The sequence below is a fragment of the Lynx canadensis genome, chromosome C1 (assembly GCF_007474595.2).
Source record: "Lynx canadensis isolate LIC74 chromosome C1, mLynCan4.pri.v2, whole genome shotgun sequence".
NCBI lineage: Eukaryota > Metazoa > Chordata > Mammalia > Carnivora > Felidae > Lynx > Lynx canadensis.
Genome location: NC_044310.1, coordinates 45,685,777 through 45,704,688, shown reverse-complemented (window position 1 = coordinate 45,704,688; position 18,912 = coordinate 45,685,777). Strand labels below are relative to the sequence as shown.

General features: G+C 44.5%; 1 protein-coding gene across 1 annotated transcript in view; it reads left to right on the top strand.

Annotated features, from left to right (window-relative positions):
- FYB2 (FYN binding protein 2) overlaps positions 1-18,912 on the top strand; it is a 129,136-nt gene that overhangs the window by 17,299 nt on the left and 92,925 nt on the right. The window contains exon 2 of the mRNA XM_030324739.1: positions 16,468-17,206. Coding sequence (XP_030180599.1) covers positions 16,468-17,206 — 739 coding nt within the window. The remainder of the gene's footprint in view (positions 1-16,467; positions 17,207-18,912) is intronic.

Genomic DNA, 18,912 nt, shown 5'->3' with positions numbered 1-18,912 from the left:
CTGTGTAGCAAACGCTGTGGTTTGCCCAAATTAACAGGCAACAACAGTGTAAACATGTCAGTGTTTGTTAGTGTTGCCATGTCTATTGACAAGAGCCAGGGAATGGAAGTAAGGTTCAGCCCCCCTGGCTGACAGTGAAAAGGCCAGGGTCCGAACGCTGACTCTGAAGTCTACGGCATGGTTTTTAATCTCTAAGCTAAACTGCTTGCTCTCCAAGCCTGTTTTCTTAGCTATACAATGATAATAACACCTGCCCTGCCGGGTTGTCAGGAGAATCTGTGCTTCGATGTGCAAGGCACCCGTTGCAGTGGTACAAGCTCAGTGAATGGGGTGGCAGGTGGGGGTGTGGGATGGGGGAGGATGGCACCACGTGACAAGAGTGACAGTGACACGCCAGGTCTTAGAGATGATGCCCATTTCCGTGACTGGAGAAGGAAGGTACTGACCAGACAGAAGACCAGACGGAAGCTCCTTTTCTCTTATTTAAAAAACAAAGTGAAACAAAAACATCTATCGCCTGTTAAATCTGTCCCAGTTTGCCTTTGGAGTGGTGTCTTTGAGGTTCTTTGATGGTTTCTTCCTGCAACTGGGACTCAAACGTGAAGAGTGAACCTAAGAAATGAACATGGCCGTGCTGGCTCAGGAGTTTACATCATAAGCTGGAGGGTGAAGGCAGTGAGGTGCTGAAAGGAGTTATTCAGCCCTTTGCTTTTCAATGTCAGTAAATCACACTTGAAATAAAACTGTCATGAACCCAAGGACACTGAGTGACTGCTCTGTTTAGGGCTCAAGAGGGCAGCGGGGAGGGCAGGAAGCCTCTTCAATAAGGACGCCCTGATGTTCCCACTTGCTGGTAACAAGTTTCTAGGGGAAGCCTCCCTGTTCCTGCCCCAAATTGCAGTGCTCAACGAGCAGGGGGAGTGTAATGGGAGGCTGGATTGGGGGGTAGTTTGGAGACTTTCCTGTGCATAACGATCGTCGGTGCTGACTCTGGGACCTTCTCAGGCTGCTATGTCCACCTGGCGCCCTTTGAACTTAGCATCTGAGAATGTGTACCTAATTTGCCCTCTGACACCCTCACCTGCACCACATTTCAGTATCCTTGGAGCAATATCTGGAATCCAAGTGTTCTTTTGTTTTTGAGGGAGGTTTTGTTTTGTGATTTCCTAAAAGGCATTATGAACCTTGTTTGGTTTCAAACGAGTAATTAATCCACCACCCCCTACCCTCCCGTGCCTGAGGGTTTCATGTCTTGATTGAGGGGATTTCGAGACTGCAAAATACCAATTTCTAATTCACCCTGTGCCTGTATGGTCTGCGAAAGTATTTGAACCATAAAAGGCAAATGTGTGTTAAGTTTGTTTTAATGGCTTGCAGGGCCTTTCAGCAGACTCAGGCTGGTTTTTCTCCTTCCCCATCTCACGTTTCAACCAACTGTGCACCCCACACTTGGCAGGCTCTCTCAGGCCCTCCGGTCCCCACAAATGTCTCCTCTGTCCCCAAGTGCCCCCCAGCCTGTTCTCACCTGTAACTTTCTCCAGGAAGGTCTTTGTGCTCCCCAAACCCAGTTAGGTGTCCCTCTTCCCACACTGGTGCTGCCTTGTCACAGCTGGGCTGGGGGGACCCGTTGTCTGTTTCCTTGTCCGTCTTTTCGTGAGACTGTGGGCTCCATGACGGCAAGACCTGTGTCTGTCTTCTTCACTTATGTGACCCTCGTAGGCATGCAACAGAGAATTGTTGGGTAAATTTGGGAGCAGACCAATGAAAACCTGTCACTGCAGAAAAGGTGTGCTAGAGCAGAGTTAATTTTAAAATCACTGACCCCCGTCCTCGGAGCCACACCGAGCAGCTTGTGCATCATGCTAGCTACCAGGATTAGCGCGGTGCACGCTCCTCTCTGCCACTTTTCTATAAATGTAATTCCACTCCAAAGTAAAAGTCATATTCTCTCTCTCTGTCTCTCTCTCTCTCTCTGTCTCTCTCTCTGTCTCTCTCTGTCTCTCTATATGCTCTCGGTCTCTGTCTATCCTCTCTCTGGCTGTCTCTCTCTCTCTCTCTCTCTCTCTCTCTCTCTCACACACACACACACACACCCCACAAGCTTGGCATCAGGCTGAGTCCTTATGCTTGCTCACACACTCATTAGCCACATGAAAGTGGATGCAAAATGAACAGATCTTTTCAAGATGTTAACAAGAGGGGCACCTGGGTGGCTCAGTCGCTTAAGCGTCCAACTTTGGCTCAGGGTCACGATCTCGTGTTTGTGGGTAGATCCCCGTGTCGGGCTCTCGCTGACTGCTCAGAGCCTGGAGCCTGCTTCGATTCTGTGTCTCCCTCTCGCTCTGACCCTCCCCTGCTTGTGCTTGCGCCCTCTCAAAAATAAACATCTAAAAATTTTTTTAAAAATGTTAAAGGTAAAAAAGTTTGAGCCCAAATTAAGATAGCCTGGGATACACAATCCTCACACACAAGAGAGTGCTCAGAAAAAGGAAATTTGGTGCAGGGTTATATATATGTGTTTCTTTTTACATAAAGAGTTACAAATCATCCTGAACAAAGACATTCCAGAAAGTTATGGACTTTATCTTATTGCTTTTTTTTTTTTTTTTTTTTTTTTTTGGTGGGTTTTTTTTTTTGTTATGTTTGGAATGCTCCTTTTTGGTTATCTTTTTTTTTAACAGAGTAGATGTACAATGTGTGTTCAGGGCAGAAATAGAGTCCATGCTTTGAGGTTTTGCTGGGTCATTTTGACCTAGGTAAACGTATAGCTTCCCTAGGAGCCCTTGGAGCAGGGCCCATAAACATGAAAAGTTAAAAATTTCCTCTACTTTATCAGACCTAACCAAGGTTCAGAAACTCTGATCCTTGGTTTTTCCTCCTCTGGGGCACAGCTTGGAAGCCCATTGTAAGGATTACAGTAATTGAGACAAAATGCACATATTGCTATGCTCAGTGCTTAGAACCATACTAACATAATAAGATGTAACATACACAGAATTCAATGCACTTTTCATATTCTCTTATCCAGAGTTCCTCCTAATTTTTCCACAGTCCCTCTGTCCATAAATGCTTCCTAATCAATTCAGTTAAAAAATATTGTCATCTGGGGCACCTGGGTGGCTCAGTCGGTTAAGGGTCCGACTTCAGCTCAGGTCATGATCTCACTGACCGTGAGTTCGAGCCCCGCGTTGGGCTCTGGGCTGATGGCTCAGAGCCTGGAGCCTGTTTCAGATTCTGTGTCTCCCTCTCTCTGACCCTCCCACTTTCATGCTGTCTCTCTCTGTCTCAAAAATAAATAAACGTTAAAAAAAAAAATTTTTTTTTTAAATATTGTCATCTACACTCTGTGGACCTAGGTGTAGTGACAGAAATGAGTGGAAGAGAGTACAGTCTGGTCCATGCCCCGAGGACATCAGTATGAGTGGGGTTCAGGTAAATCAGACACATAGATGCTTTTTAATAAAATTAAATAAATGGAAAGACAGAGGTAAACAGAGAGTGCTATAAAGCAGGGAGCAGGTATTAGCCCAGCCTAAGCGCTGGAAAAGGCTTCTGGGATGGGTTGATTGCTCATCTGAATCTCAGAAGATGAATAGTTTACCTGGGCGCTTAAGTATGGAAATGCCATTCCAGGCCGAGGGAACAGCATGAGCAAATGCACGGGAGGCAAGTCCAGTTTTACTGACGGGGTGAGTTAGAGGCAGGAAGTAGTGGAAAATGAAGCTGGGGTTGGAGACAGGAGAAGATCAGGGGGCCTGTGTGTATGGATGGAATGTGTAATTTATCATCAGGAAAATGTGGGCCATTGAAAGATTTTAACAGAGGAGGATGTGATTCAAGCTGCAGTGAAGATGCATAGTTAGCATGGGTTTAATTTGTAGGTCTCTAAGAGAGCCCTTTTAAAGAACATTTCCTCTAGGTCATTACTCCAGAAATCCATTCTTTTTTTTTTTTTTTAATTTTTTTTTTCAACGTTTATTTATTTTTTTTTGGGACAGAGAGAGACAGAGCATGAACGGGGGAGGGGCAGAGAGAGAGGGAGACACAGAATCGGAAACAGGCTCCAGGCTCTGAGTCATCAGCCCAGAGCCCGATGCGGGGCTCAAACTCACAGACCGCGAGATCGTGACCTGGCTGAAGTCGGACGCTTAACCGACTGCGCCACCCAGGCGCCCCATTCATTTTTTTTTTAATTCAATACTAGTTTGGCAAATCCTGTGGACTTATTAAGAGTAAAGCATCATACTCAAGCCTGTCAGCTCTACCAAGATAAGTTTGTTTTTCTGTCTTCTTTGAGAGAGTTCGCAGACTCTTTGGGAAGGTGGGGCATCTACTTGGGTAATGGCAGTAGGACATGGAAAGTAGTGAGAGGCATGAGACTGTAAGAGATATGCAGATGAGATGCTACAAGACATGTTTCCCAATCTATTCCTTGGCCCAGTTGCTGAGCTGACTATACAGTAAACACTCCAAGTGATTCATAAAATATGGGCACCCCCCCCCAATAGAGTCTGTGTCAGTGGGGCAGGTTCAGAAGTCCTCAGGACATTCCCATGCATGGCCAGATCTAAAAACATTGCCAACCAAGGTCTGAGGAAGGAGACATTTTGGGCTACAGGGGAGAGTAGACAGGGAAGAAGTACTGGGGCCCAGGGACTCATATGGTGGAACCAGCAATCTGCTAGAGCTGGGGTACCAGAACAGACAAATGGGTGAGAGAAGAGATGGTGATCTAAGAGGAAGATCCTTGAAACTAATGTGCTGGAGATAGTCCAGCTATTGGTAAAGACAAAGTCTAGAGTGTATCCATCCATGGAGAGTGGTGGCTGAGATAGGGTGGAAGAGATCATCGGGAATGATGTTGGAAGGGCTATCGATAGGGATTCTAAATTTTTTTTATTATGAAATTTATTGTCAAATTGGTTTCCATACAACACCCAGTGCTCATCCCAGCAGGTGCCCTCCTCAATGCCCATCACCCACCCTCCCCTCCCTCCAACCCCCATCAACCCTCAGTTTATTCTCAGTTTTAAGAGTCTCTTATGGTTTGGCTCCCTCCCTCTCTTTCTTTTTTTCCCCTTCCCCTCCCCCATGGTCTTCTGTTAAGTTTCTCAGGCTCCACACAAGAGTGAAAACATATGGTATCTATCTTTCTCTGTATGACTTATTTCACTTAGCATAACACTCTCCAGTTCCATCCACATTGCTACAAAAGGCCATATTTATTCTTTCTCATAGCCAAGTAATATTCCATTGTATATGTAAACCACAACTTATTTATCCATTCATCAGTTGATGGACATTTAGGCTCTTTCCATAATTTGGCTATTGTTGAAAGTGCTGCTATAAACATTCGGGTACAAGTGCCCCTATGCCTCAGCACTCCTGTATCCCTTGGGTCAATTCCTAGCAGTGCTATTGCTGGATCATAGGGTAGGTCTATTTTTAATTTTCTGAGGAACCTTCACACTGTTTTCCAGAGTGGCTGCACCAGTTTGCATTCCCACCAACAGTGCAAGAGGGTTCCCATTTCTCCACATCCTCTCCAGCATCTGTAGTCTCCTGATTTGTTCATTTTAAGCACTTTGACTGGCGTGAGGTGATATCTGAGTGTGGTTTTGATTTGTATTTCCGTGATGAGGAGTGACATTGAGCAACGTTTCATGTGTCTGTTGGCCATCTGGATGTCTTCTTTAGAGAAGTGTCTATTCATGTCTTCTGCCCATTTCTTCACTGGATTTTGTTTTTCAGGTATGGAGTTTGGTGAGTTCTTTATAGATTTTGGATACTAGCCCTTTGTCTGATACGTCGTTTGCAAATATCTTTTCCCATTTCGTTGGTTGCCTTTTAGTTTTTGTTGATTGTTTCCTTTGCAGTGCAGAAGCTTTTTATCTTCATGAGATCCCAATAGTTCATTTTTGCTTTTAATTCCCTTGCCTTTGGAGATGTGTCAAGTAAGAAATTGTTGCGGCTGAGGTCAGAGAGGTTTTTTCCTGCTTTCTCCTCTAGGGTTTTGGTTTCCTGTCTCACATTCAGGTCCTTTATCCATTTTGAGTTTATTTTTGTGAGTGCTGTAAGAGAGTGGTCTAGTTTCATTCTTTTGCATGTTGCTGTCCAGTTCTCCCAGCACCATTTGTTAAAGAGACTGTCTTTTTTCCATTGGAATTAATCACTGGTACCAGAACATAGGGCACTTTGCCATCGTTACAGTTCTTGTAGTAGTGAAGGTTGGATCGAAGCTCTTTTATTCGTGAAGGATGACTCAGATGCTATTTTTAATTGACTTTTCTTTCTTTCCATCTTTGGAAGGGTTTGACAGCTATTACTGCCTCTTTTTCTGGGCTCATAATTTCTTAGCTTCTGCTGCCTTCCTCTGTGCATTGGATTTTGAGTTTGCATTTTCCTTAAGGCTCTCACATTTGCTTATTGGGGAAGAATGTGAAATGTGTGATAAACCATTGCCATTGATGTTGCCATTGTCCCTCCCTCCCGGAAGGCAGTAGTCAGCAATTTGTAGAGATTCAGAAATGCGTTACCTTTTTTCCCTTAAATCAAGAAAATAGGCATCAACACAGTGTCTTCTCCTTGGGAATTTATTTTATGTCTATTTTTATGATGGCTTTCACTTCTGAGTCACTACTAATTTATGATCCCTGGCAGGGATCCTCGTTCACTGCAGCTTACAATGTGGTGTGAACCATGCCATCATAGATGGGAGCCCAGGCAGCTGTGACCTGGGAGAGGGTTCCCGAGCAGACCGGGAGACAGGGAGAACTCCGGCAAGGGTGCAGCAGCTCTCTATATCATATTTTATAAACCAGGAATCCGCGCATGTGATTTGACACAGGACTGATTCTCACTTGCAGAAGGGATACACTGAATTGTATTTTGTGGTCTGGTTCTGCATTTTCATATCACCTTTAAATTACATCAAGTCAGAGATCAGAACTACCTTGAAAATCCAAGAGGCACAGTCACAAAAGCCATGTAATTTATTAAGGCATTTTTAAAAACCTAATTACATTAGATCCAATAGTTTGCTCATCTGTTTAAATAACAGAAAGTCTGAGAGAGTGTTTTAAAGGCAAATGCAAATTGGTTCCTGGAATTATTATTTGTTAAGAAATATGATTAGAGATTGATTTGTCACATAATTTCTAAAGTAAGTGTGACATATGCAAAACTGATGATGAAATGTCTAAGAGATAACAGAAGAATTGTAAATTAGAGCTAAATTTATAAGGAAGGCATTTTAGCAGAATAGGTAAAATCAATCCTAAAGTTAAACAGACTTGGATTCAAATTCCTAATTTCTAACTGTGGAAACTGGGGAAAGTTACTCAGTATCTGTGTATTCACCTACCTATAAAATGTTACACCTACCTGTAACAATACAAAAACATAGTTATCAATTCTCTGAAACTAGCAAAGTATACAAAGACTCCCCAGGAAGCTAATAGTACAGTATTCATGTTGTTTTGGTCAAGTATTAGCTTGTTTCTTTTTTTTTTTTTTCTTAATGTCTATTTTTTTTAGAGACAGAGCACGAGCAGGGAGGGGCAGAGAGAGAGGGAGACACAGGATCCAAAGCAGGCTCCAGGCTCTGAGCTGTCAGCACAGAGCCTGACATGGGGCTCGTACCCACAAACCATGGTATCATAACCTGAGTTGAAGTCCGACACTTTAATTCGACTAAGACCACCCAGGTGCCCCAAATGTTAACTCGTTCCTAAAAAAATTTTAGCAAAACTAAAAAATTCTAAAACCCACCAGTAAATTCTTTTGGGTTTAAGAGGGCAGGATAGAGCGCTCCAGATTGTGAGTTTGAATCCTGATTTGACCATTCCTTGCTGTGACCCTGAATTAGGCTTAGACTCTCAATGCCTCAATATTCTGGTCTATATCTTGGGAAACAACCGGGTTAGGCACAAGGCTTAAATGAGTTAAGTGCTTAGAATAGAGCCTGGCACATAGTCATGTCATGTAAAGGTGTGTGTTGTGTGTGTGTGTGTGTGTGTGTGTGCGTGTGTGTGCGCGCCAGCGCAAATCAGCATGTCTACTTTTGTTGTCATTATCATTTTAGATTCCTGTAAAATTTTGAATGAGAGATGTGTATCTGATGGAGTCTTGTTCCCTAGTTGGGCTGAATATATTCATGTAAATATAATAATACTGCATTTATAGAACTGACATTGGGGCTTATAACTGAGTCACTCACGCTGGTCTCCCTGAGCTCTAAAACAGCAAAGTCTTTGTTTCTCTTCGCTGGTTGCTGCCCCCTTGGTCAATTTCCATATCAAAGAGATACACCGTTAGTGTTTAGAGGACACCACTTCTTTTATCTTAGGTTGTTCCCACAACATCTCGGAAATTGTTTTGGCCTTTGCTTCCCAGCTGAAGCATCTGAAGCACCCAGTCCACATCAGAAGTGCCAAGGCCCTCTCCCAGGGCTATTTCAGGGTTATCTTCTGACACGACAGAAATTAGATAATTTGTTTCTATGTGCATTCTAAGATGCCCTTAGGAAAAAAACAAAAAAACAAATTCTGTTACAGTTACAGTTCATGAATTATGTGAACCTGCGAAGTTTTCTAAATGTTCCTTCACCAAGTCATCCTCCAAACACTTGGAAGCCCCAGCTGTTAATGAGGGTACCAAGATAAATAAGACACTGTCCCCTATCTTTTTCTTTTTTTAAATTTTTTTAAGTTCATTTATTGTGAGAGAGACAGAGATGGCATGAGTGGGGCAGGGGCAGAGAGAGAGAGAGAGAGAGAAGAAAGAGAGAATCCCAAGTAGGCCTCAGCATGCTCCAGCACAGGGCTCAAACACACAAGCTGTGAGATCATGACCTGAGCTGAAACCAACAGTCAGACGCTTATCCGACTGAGCCCCCGAGGAGTCCCTGTGCTGTCCCTATCTTGAAGGGATGCTGAAAGACTTCTAAGTCAAGGGTTCATTCACCCTCCAAATTTTTATTGAGCATCTACTCTGGGCCGAATATGCTTCCAGGTACTGAGGTTAAGGCAGTGACCAATCCTGACAGAGCACCTGTCCTCAGGGAGTTTATATCCTGATGGAGGGAGAGAGGTACGGCCGGGGGGGGGGGTGCTCATGGGTGAGAGGAAGAAAAGGAAACCAGAATATATTGTGTCTTTGTCTGTGGTTGTGGACAACCAGATCTCTTGTTGCCAGTTCGAGCAGGAAGGGACTTACAACATTATTTGAGGAATTTCCAGAGGGGCTGGAGTTGAGCTTGTATGCTACAGATTAGGGAGAAATCCTGCATCCACACGGGATTGTTGCAGTGGGAAGGCATTCATGCTGCTGGCCTCTGCACAGCGCGGGAGCATCTACTACAGCTGCTCCCCAGAGCTCTGTTCCCCACTGAGCAGTGACACCCTCCTGTGCTCATTCCCCATGCCTCCCTGGTTGCCTCTGCTTGGCAGATTTCGAGCTGAAAGAGTTCCTGGGAAGTGTAGTTCTGAGCTTTCCAGGATCTGGGGTAAGGGAAGATTCACTAGACAGAAAAAATAATTAAAGTCTTCTGTTGCCCCTAAATCCCATTCTAATTGCCCTTCCTCCTTCCTTTGTCATGGCCAGCTTCCTCAATCAAACAAAACAAACAGAAACAAAAAGCGAGTCCTTTCTCTCTCCCCTCATTCACTCTGGGGCCCACCACAGTTTTGCTTCTCTGATGACATTTTTTGCCCTCTGCTCTTGTCCCATGGGCTCTGATGCCAACAACACGCTCTCCTAAGTGATCCCATCCAGCCCTATGGTCTCGACAACCAACCAGTAATCGCAAGAGCTCCAATTTAGTGGGCATCTCTCATTGCCTTCTAAATGCTTTACATGTACTTATTGATTGAATCCTCATAACAACTGTTCATTTTCGTGTTCTGTTGCACCAGATGACCACAATTTGAGGAGCTTAAAACAGCACACAGTTTATCTTACAGTCAAGGAGGTTAGATGTCTAAAACCAAGCTGTTGATAGGACAGCATTCCTTCTGGAGGCTCTAGGGAAGAATCCATTTCCCTGTCTCTTCCAGCTTCTGGAGGCTACCTTCCTTCCTTGGCTCTGGACCCTTTTTCCATCTTCAAAACGCATGTAGCATCTTGAGCCCCCATATCCGTCATCTTTGTTACATGATTGCATCCCCTTTTCTCTTGCATCCCACTTATAAGGACCCTTGTGATTACATTGGGCCCACCAAGCTAATCCAGGATGATTTCCCCATCTGAAGATCCTTAACTTGATTACACCACAGAGTCCCTTTTGGCATGCAAGCTGCTATGAACAGATTTCAGGGATGAAGATGTAGACATTTTGAGGAGCCATTATTGTACCCACCACAACAACCCTATGAGGTACAGTACAATTATTACCCAGACCAGGCGACAAATACAGAGAAGTTAAGTAATTTGCTCAGGGTCATAAAGCCAAGAATGGAGGGGCTGGAATGTGAATGTAGGCAGCTACACTCCAGGGTTCATATTCTTAAGCTCTGTGCTCACCAAGAAACTAATAACTCCCTAATTAAATGTATAACCCCCCAAAGGTTCCCATACCTAACGGCCTATTTGATGGCTCCCCTAAGAAGGTAAAGCATCACATCCAAAACCGGGCCCATGATCTTTCCTCAGTACTTTTATTTCCTGTCCTCAGTCATAGTTGCAAGGACCAATGTCCATCCTCTCGCCCAATTTAGAAACCCAGATATCATCCTGGAGCCCTTCTCCCCTCTCTAGATCTGGTCCATACCACCCCCTGCACTTTTCTCTCTTCCGTTCCCGTAACACTGCCCGATCCTGCCTTTCGTCCTTTTTACTTGGCCAATTCTAGTAGCCTCCTAATTGGTTCCTGGTAGAAATCTCAGCCTGTTCTAGCCGTGTATAAAACTCATCAGTAACTCCCCATTTACTCTGAAGATTAAGCCCACTTACTTTAAGGAGACTTGCCCTCCACTCTCTTCTGCAGACTTCCATACTGACACACTGGGGCTTCAGTAACATGGAATTGCTTATTCCTGTCTACACCATGCAGCTCCCCCTGCCATGCCTTCTTTGTTCCTGCTCTTGTCAGAGCCACCTGTCCTGCCACCTTCATGTGCCTGCCTCTCCCAGCTGAGTCATCTTTAGGGAGCCCTCTTTGCACCCCGGCTGTCATCATGACCCTTTCTCTATGTTCTGATAGACATCATGCCATGTATCTAGAAATTGTCTCTCTATACTAAAATGATCAGTTTGTGTCTGTTCCCTCATTCCACCACCTCTGAAAGGTCAGGAATTTTTTTTTTTTTTTTTTAACTAACATCCAAGTTAGTTAGCATATGGTGCAATAATGATTTCAGGAGTAGACTCCTTAATGCCCATTACCCATTTAAGCCATCCCCCCACCCAAAACCCTTCCAGCAACTCTCAGTTAGTTCTCTGTATTTGAGAGTCTCTTAGATTTTGTCCCCCTCTCTGTTTTTATATTATTTGAAAGGTCAGGATTTTTTTTTAACTTACATCCAAGTTAGTTAGCATATGGTGCAATAATGATTTCAGGATAGACTCCTTAATACCCATTACCCATTTAAGCCATCCCCCCACCCAAAACACTTCCAGCAACCCTCAGTTAGTTCTCTGTATTTAAGAGTCTCTTAGATTTTGTCCCTCTCTCTGTTTTTATATTATTTTTACTTTCCTTCCCTTACGTTCACCTGTTTTGTTTCTTAAATTCCACCTGTGAGGGAAGTCATACGATACTTGTCTTTCTCTGACTAATTTTGCTTCGCATAATACACTCTAACTCCATTCATGTTGTTACAAATGGCAGGATTTTATTCTTTTGATTGCCAAGCAATACTCCATTGTGTATATACATATGAAAGGTCAGGAATTCTCATTCGTCATTGCAACCCTCATGCCTAGCACATGGCAAGAAACCAATGACTATTTTGAGGTGACGTGAGTTGAATTGTGAGCAAACAGGAATTTGCTAGTTCAGGAAATTGGGAGAAACGTGGGTGTTGCAGGCAGAGGAAAAAGCACACTCAAAGGCGCAGAAGCATGAAAAAGCAAAACAGGTTTGGGAAGACGTCAGTAATTTATCGAGGCCAGAGGGAAGAAGGCATGTTGGGGGAAGGGCCCGCTATCAGGTCGAAAGATGAACAGAGTTAGAATTGGGGAGGGCCTTTTGTGCTAAGCAAAAGTTCGAGCTTATTTGCGAGCTTTGGGGAAGCCACGTTGAAGAATTCCAAACAGGGGACATACGTGATCACATGTGTTTGTCATCAGATTGGTCGAACAGCCGGGTAAGTGGTGGATTAGAGGGGCCTGGAGTAGAAGCAGACAGAGGAAGTCATGGCCACGCGTGAGGAAGACTCAGAGGCAGTGGCCGTGGCTCGAAGAAGGGACAGGCTTGTGGGCTTCTTAAGACTTGACATTGACAGGATGTGGACACTGACCTGCTGTGGGCCCAGGAAAATGAGGCATGGCATGGCCCCTTGGGCACCTCCCCTCCCATCTTCATGCACCTTGCCTCATGCCCTCTGCCCTGACGCCCCCTCTATGGGTGATGAATAATCAGCAACGGAATGTGTCACATCTCTTTCCCATAACAAGGAAAGTGAAGTCCAAATGTTAGTGCTGGAAGGGACCTTGGAGATCACTAGGGTCAACTGCTACATGTGATAGATGACTGAGCCCAGAGAAGGGAATGACTTCCCTATGGTGGCTCGGGAAGTCGCTGGTGGGAACCGAGCCACTCTTCACTAAACCAGCTATTTAATTCTCCACATGGCATTGGTCTCTAATATTTTCATGTGTATCTACTTATTTTCTGCCCCTCCCTGACATTAGAATGTAATATTTAAGAGCTGAGCTGTGTCTAACACAGTGTTTTGCCCACATCGTAGACCTTGAATGAGCATTTGTTTACAAAGGAGTGAACCAGGTTTAAGAAGGCTTGCTTCCTCCTGAACCAACGATCTTTACACAGGACTCTGGTCTGGAAGTTATCGGTCCATAATTTTATTTCCTGCTAGGGTTTATCCTAATCGTTCCTGAGGAAACTAAAATCTACCAAGCAGTGTACTGTAGTTCATGTGGCTTCAGATAGTAAAGAACCAAAAATAGTCATCATGACATTCAGTTGAAGATATCAACCACTGACTGCCTCACACCTATTGTGATAGCTACTATAAAAATAATATGCATTACAAGAATGTGGAGAAACTGGAACCCTACATACTGTTAGGAGGAATATAAAATGCTATCGCTGTGATGGAAAACAGCATGGTGGTTGCTCAAAAAATCAAAACCCAAGGGCACCCGGGGCTCAGTCTGTTAAATGTCCGACTTCGGCTCAGGTCATAATCTCACAGTCGTGAGTTCGAGCCCCACGTCAGGCTCTGGGCTGACAGCACAGAGCCTGCTTGGGATTCTCTCCCTCCCTCTCTGTCTCTGCTCCTTCCCCACTTACACACACACACTCTCTCTCTCTCTCAAAATAAAGAAATAAACTTAAAATTTTTTTTATAAAAAAATGAAAAATAGAATTACTCTCTGATTCAGCAATTCCACTTGGGGTCAAACACCCAAAAGAATTGGAAGCACAGTTTCAGATATTTGCATATCCATCTTCTTAGGAGAGTTATTTAAAATATCTAAAAGGTGGAAGGAACCCAGGTGTCCACCCAATAGATGAATGGATAGACAATAAGTGGTACATAAATACAATGATATATTATTCAGCCTTAAAAAGGAGAACGTTTTGTCACATGCTACAGCACGAATGAACTTGGAGGACAGTGTGCTAAGTGCAATGAGCTGGTCACAAAAAGATAAATACTATGGTTCCACTTACGTGAGGTACGTGGAGTTGTCAGAACCAGAGACCAAGTAGCGTGGTGGTTGCCGGGGGCCCGGGGTAGGGAGAGTGGAGAATTATTGTGTAATGGCTACGAATTTCCACTTCTGCACGATTCAAGGGGTTCTGGACATTCACAGCAATGCGAGTGCCCTTAATACCACTGAATTGTACACTTGAAAATGTTTAAGATGGTAAATTTTAAGTTATGTGTATTTTACCATAATTTAAAAAAATCTTAACCACTGAGGGGTGCCTGGGTGGCTCAGTCGGTTAAGCATCTGACTTCGGCTCAGGTCACGATCTTGTGGTTGGTGGGTTCGAGCCCTGCATCGGGCTCTGTGCTGACAGCTCAGAGCCTGGAGCCTGCTTCCGATTCTGTGTCTCCCTCTCTCTGCCCCTCGCCTGCTCACACTCTGTCTCTCTCTCAAAATAAACATAAAAAATTTTTTTAAATTTCTTTAAACATTAACCACTGAAGTATGTGAAGCTATCTCCTTTGAGCCTTACAATAACCTTGAACTGTTAGTAGAACCGTCCCATTTTATAGTGAGGAAAATAGGGCTCAAGGAAGTGGAGTGGATTGCCCAAGGCACATAACTAGAAAATGATGAAGCGGAGCCTCATACTCAGATCTGGTTCCATGCCCAGTGCTGACTGCTCCTACATCAGGGAGAGGAAGTGTAGTCGAATTAATTTCAGTGCTGGTTGAAATAGAGATAGGAAATCAACAGTTAGCAGTTTGTGGAGAAAGCTTTGTGTGTGTGTGTGTGCGCGCGCGCGCACACACACACACAAGGGGGGGAAGGGGGAGAGGGAGGGACGGACAGGTGGGGGAGGGGAGAGAATAGGAGGGAGGGAAGGCTCAAGGGGAGAGCATGCAAGCAAGCTCCCAGACACCTGCTTTACACTTCCTCAACTTCCTTCCCTCCCTGAATCTTTGGAAAGCAGGTGTGAGTCAACTGTAAACACAGAGAAAAAGGTCAGCCGGCATTCCCTCAGATGGCAAAATCAAAAGTGGCTGGCGATGGGATTGTCTGTGTCCGTGCGGCTCCGCCCTTTAAAATGATCAGGAGAAGACAGTGGCTCTTTTTGAAATGGCTCCATTAGCTGTCCTGGAACTCCATCTCCACCCCTTACTACCTCCTGGGAAGACGAAGGATGACAATACGCCCTTACAAAAGTAAATTAGATCCAGTGAGAGGAAGGGGGGACCGCTGGGAACAGCACTGAGCGGGATTCCAGCCCAATCCTACCTGCCTAGACCAGCTCCCTGTGTAATGCTGGGCACAGCCTTCCTCAGCCCCAAGGGTCGGGCTGCTATTAATACCATCATTTTCATATACTGAATTTAAACTGAATTCAGAAGGTAGAGCACACTGTCCCAGGGGGAGTCAAAAATACAAAAGGATCAGCTAGCCTCTTCGAAGTAGCTTTTATTTGTCACGGACTTACGAGAATTGTGGGGGACGCTTTACATACAGCAGCCCTAACCTGTCTCGCACTTGACAACTTGTTTTTCTGATGAGACTACACCGATAGGTAATATCCCACTTCCCAGAGTATTTGCCTATATGATAAAGAACAGAGAATTTGTGTGTTTTTTTGTCTGATATCGTTTCCAATATGATTTTATTTTTTTTTTATTATTTTTTTAATATATGAAATTTATTGTCAAATGGGTTTCCATACAACACCCAGTGCTCATCTCAAAAGGTGCCCTCCTCAATACCCATCACCCACCCTCCCCTCCCTCCCACCCCCCATCAACCCTCAGTTTGTTCTCAGGTTTTAAGAATCTCTTATGCTTTGGCTCTCTCCCACTCTAACCTCTTTTTTTTTTTTCTTCCCCTCCCCCATGGGTTTCTGTTAAGTTTCTCAGGATCCACATAAGAGTGAAAACATATGGTATCTGTCTTTCTCAAGAGCAGAGAATTTGAACATAACCTGTGTAGTTCCAAAGTTAAGTTCAACAGCCAAGTTGTACAGAGTCTGCAAGCACTAGGAGACAGGGAGGAAGTTAGCTCTTGCTATCAGCCCCAGGGAGAATTGTAATGGAGAAAGGTAGGCATTGGAGTTGCAAAAAAAACAAAACAAAACAAAAAATTGGACAGATAGAGGGTGCATTTTGTGAAGCAAGAACACACGAGAAGAGTCGGGGGTGATGGACATTACAGGTTCTAGAAAATTATAAATATCCCTGTTTGGTTTAAGGGCAGTTGTGTTGGGTTGTGGCTGGAGACCATAATTCCACCACATCATGAAGAACTTTGAATGCTGTACTAAAGAGTTTAGAACTTGTATAGGCAGCAAGGAGCCCCCCCAAAATTTGTATCAAGGGACTTATCAGCAACTGTTAGTATTCTCCTTTATAAGTATGCTTTACGTGTTGTGAAGAAATTAAACATATCTGAAGTGTTTCAAAGAGGAGACATTTGTTTTCATTGCGTCTTACATAGACAATCACATTACCAGCCGACACGGCCCCCTAGGTAAGGAGTGGTGTTGTATCAGCACTTAGAACGCTTTGCATGCACAGTGAAATCAGCTAATCACACTGTTTTTTTTCCTGGAATGATAAGACATTGTTTTCTTTTGTGCTTTAGGAAGGGTTAAGAAACTTCAAGGAACTTCGAGCCAAATTTCAAAAGTTTGATGTGCCCTCTCTTCCAAGACCTATATTCCCAGCAAGAATTTGTCAAAAGAGCGATATTGGAAACACACAGTCAACAGGTGTTTTGGCCAATGAGAAACCCCTCTCCTCCAACCACAGTCAGCTCCCACTGTATTCTAGCGGTGAACCCCAGCCTCTTCAACCCCAGGAAACGAAGTCCTCCCAGAGGAGCAAGATTCAGAGATGTTCTGATTCCTCAGAACCTCCAGAAGGGTCTACTGATTCTGCAGTCAAGTCACAGAAGACGTCTCTGCTGTTAGACGTGAATCAGTCAAATGCTGACATAACCCATGAGAGGAATGTCATGGTGACTGACGGCTTCAAAGACAAGCTCTGGAATTGGGAGAAGGTTTCATCTCAGAAAAGTGGGATGTCTTCAGCCTTTGTCCTTGCCAGTCGTGGAAGAAGGGCCTTCCATCTGGAGGAGGAGAAAAGCATAGGGCTTGCTCCAGAGGAGCCCAGGGGGAAGCTAGAAACAGGAGGAGCCCAGACCCTTCCTTCCCAGAAGCACTTGATGACCCCCCAAAATTCACTTGCCTCCTTTCAAGATCCTACTTCTCTACTTGTTCAATGTGGCAGGAAGAGCCTAGAAAGCCCCTATCCTGAGAGGAGCCCCGTGAGGAACACCTGCCAGCCTGTCTATGAGAGTGAACTTGCCATCCAGGTCCCCGGTGAGAAAGTAATGCCTGAGGGAGGGGCCACTGTGTCTTTCTAATTTAGAGCCTCCTAGTGGTCATATGTGACCTGGGTGAGGTTTGCTCCGAACTCTAGAGCAGGTATGCGAGGCCCATCTGCTAACTTGTAATCTCAGGCTTGGGTAAAGTGCCTAATCTCCGGGAATCCTATTTAGCGATGATTTGGTCAAGTTTGGATTTGCCCTCCTAGCTCTACTTCTTACAAGATGCATGAACTTGGACAGTCGACTCAACCTCTTAGAGCCCGGTCTGCTCTCCTGTAAATCAGATCCATCACCAATCTGCCCCAGCTTGGTAAACAGCACAACCATCCTCGTAGTTGCTCAGGCCAAAAACCTAGGAACTGTGCTCTAGTCCTCTCTCTCTCATTCTCTGCATCCACTCCATCAGCAAACTCTTGGTTCCACCATGAAAATATGTTCTGAATCCCTCCACTTCTATCCATTTGTGCCTTCTTTTCTTATTCGCACCATCATCTCTCACCTGGACCACCGCAGTGTTCCAGCTGGGTTCCCTGCTTCCGTACTCTTGCTCCTTTTATCCTATTCTCCTAGCGGGCACAGTGAACTTCTAACACATCAATTAGATCACATCACTCCCCTGCTCAAATTCAGTTCCAGCAGTCTTAAAGTGGCTGATGTGATTTGGCCCTTCCTACCTCTCTTACCCTCTTCTTTTACCACATTGGCCTTCTTGCTTTTCCTTAGATATACTAAGCTAGCTCCACCCCAGGGCCTTTGTACTTGCTGAGCACTCTGCCTGGAACATGCTTCCCCCAGGTCTTTGATGTCTCACTCCCTCCCCTCCACCATGGTCTCTGCTCAGGGTCACCTGTTGTGAGTAGAATTTGTGAATCACCATCTAAAATAACTACCCTACCCCCATAAGTCTCTGTCTTCTTACCTTGATTTGGTTTTCCTCCTATCCCATCTTACATGGTGTATTGTTGTATACCTGTTTGCTTACCTCAATAAAATGTGAGTTACATGAGGGTAAAAACTGTCTTCTTTACCACCATATCCCAGCACCTAAAAAAGCAAGGCCAGGTTTGGTAGGTCCTTAAAAAGTATTTATTGGATGCTTGGATGGGTGGATGGGTAGACGGGTAGGTGGAGGGATCTCCTGCATACGACTCTATATGGTGGATACACACTGTCCAAGTTCATGCATCTTATACGAAGTAGAGCTACGAGGGCAAATCCAAGCTTGCCCAAATCATCTCTCAATCGTGGTCTCTGATTTCATGGCTCTGCACCTTCTGGGTCCTGCTGATGAATCTGACGTACTCCTGTTTCTCTCCCCCTGGCTCATAATAGACACTGGATTTCTTGCTGTTCCTTGAAGAGACTTTATTATGCTCAGGACATTGACATTAGCTCTTCCTCTTCCTTCTTGTTAGATAGAGCCTTCCATAGCTGCATTTAGGTCTGAGTTCACATGACACTTTCACAGCTAATCCTTCTCTTTATCTGAAGAAGTTAGTTCAGTTCCCACTCTTGCCTATCAGCCTGGTGGATCTCTTTCATAGAACCCACAGGTCTCTGTGATTACCTTTATTTGTTTGCGTGTTTATCATCCGTCTCCTCCTGTTAGAATGAAAATTCCTGAGGGCAAGGCTTGATCTGTTCTTGTTCTTAACTCCATACCCAGCTGTTAGAACAGTGCCTGGAATATAGTAGATA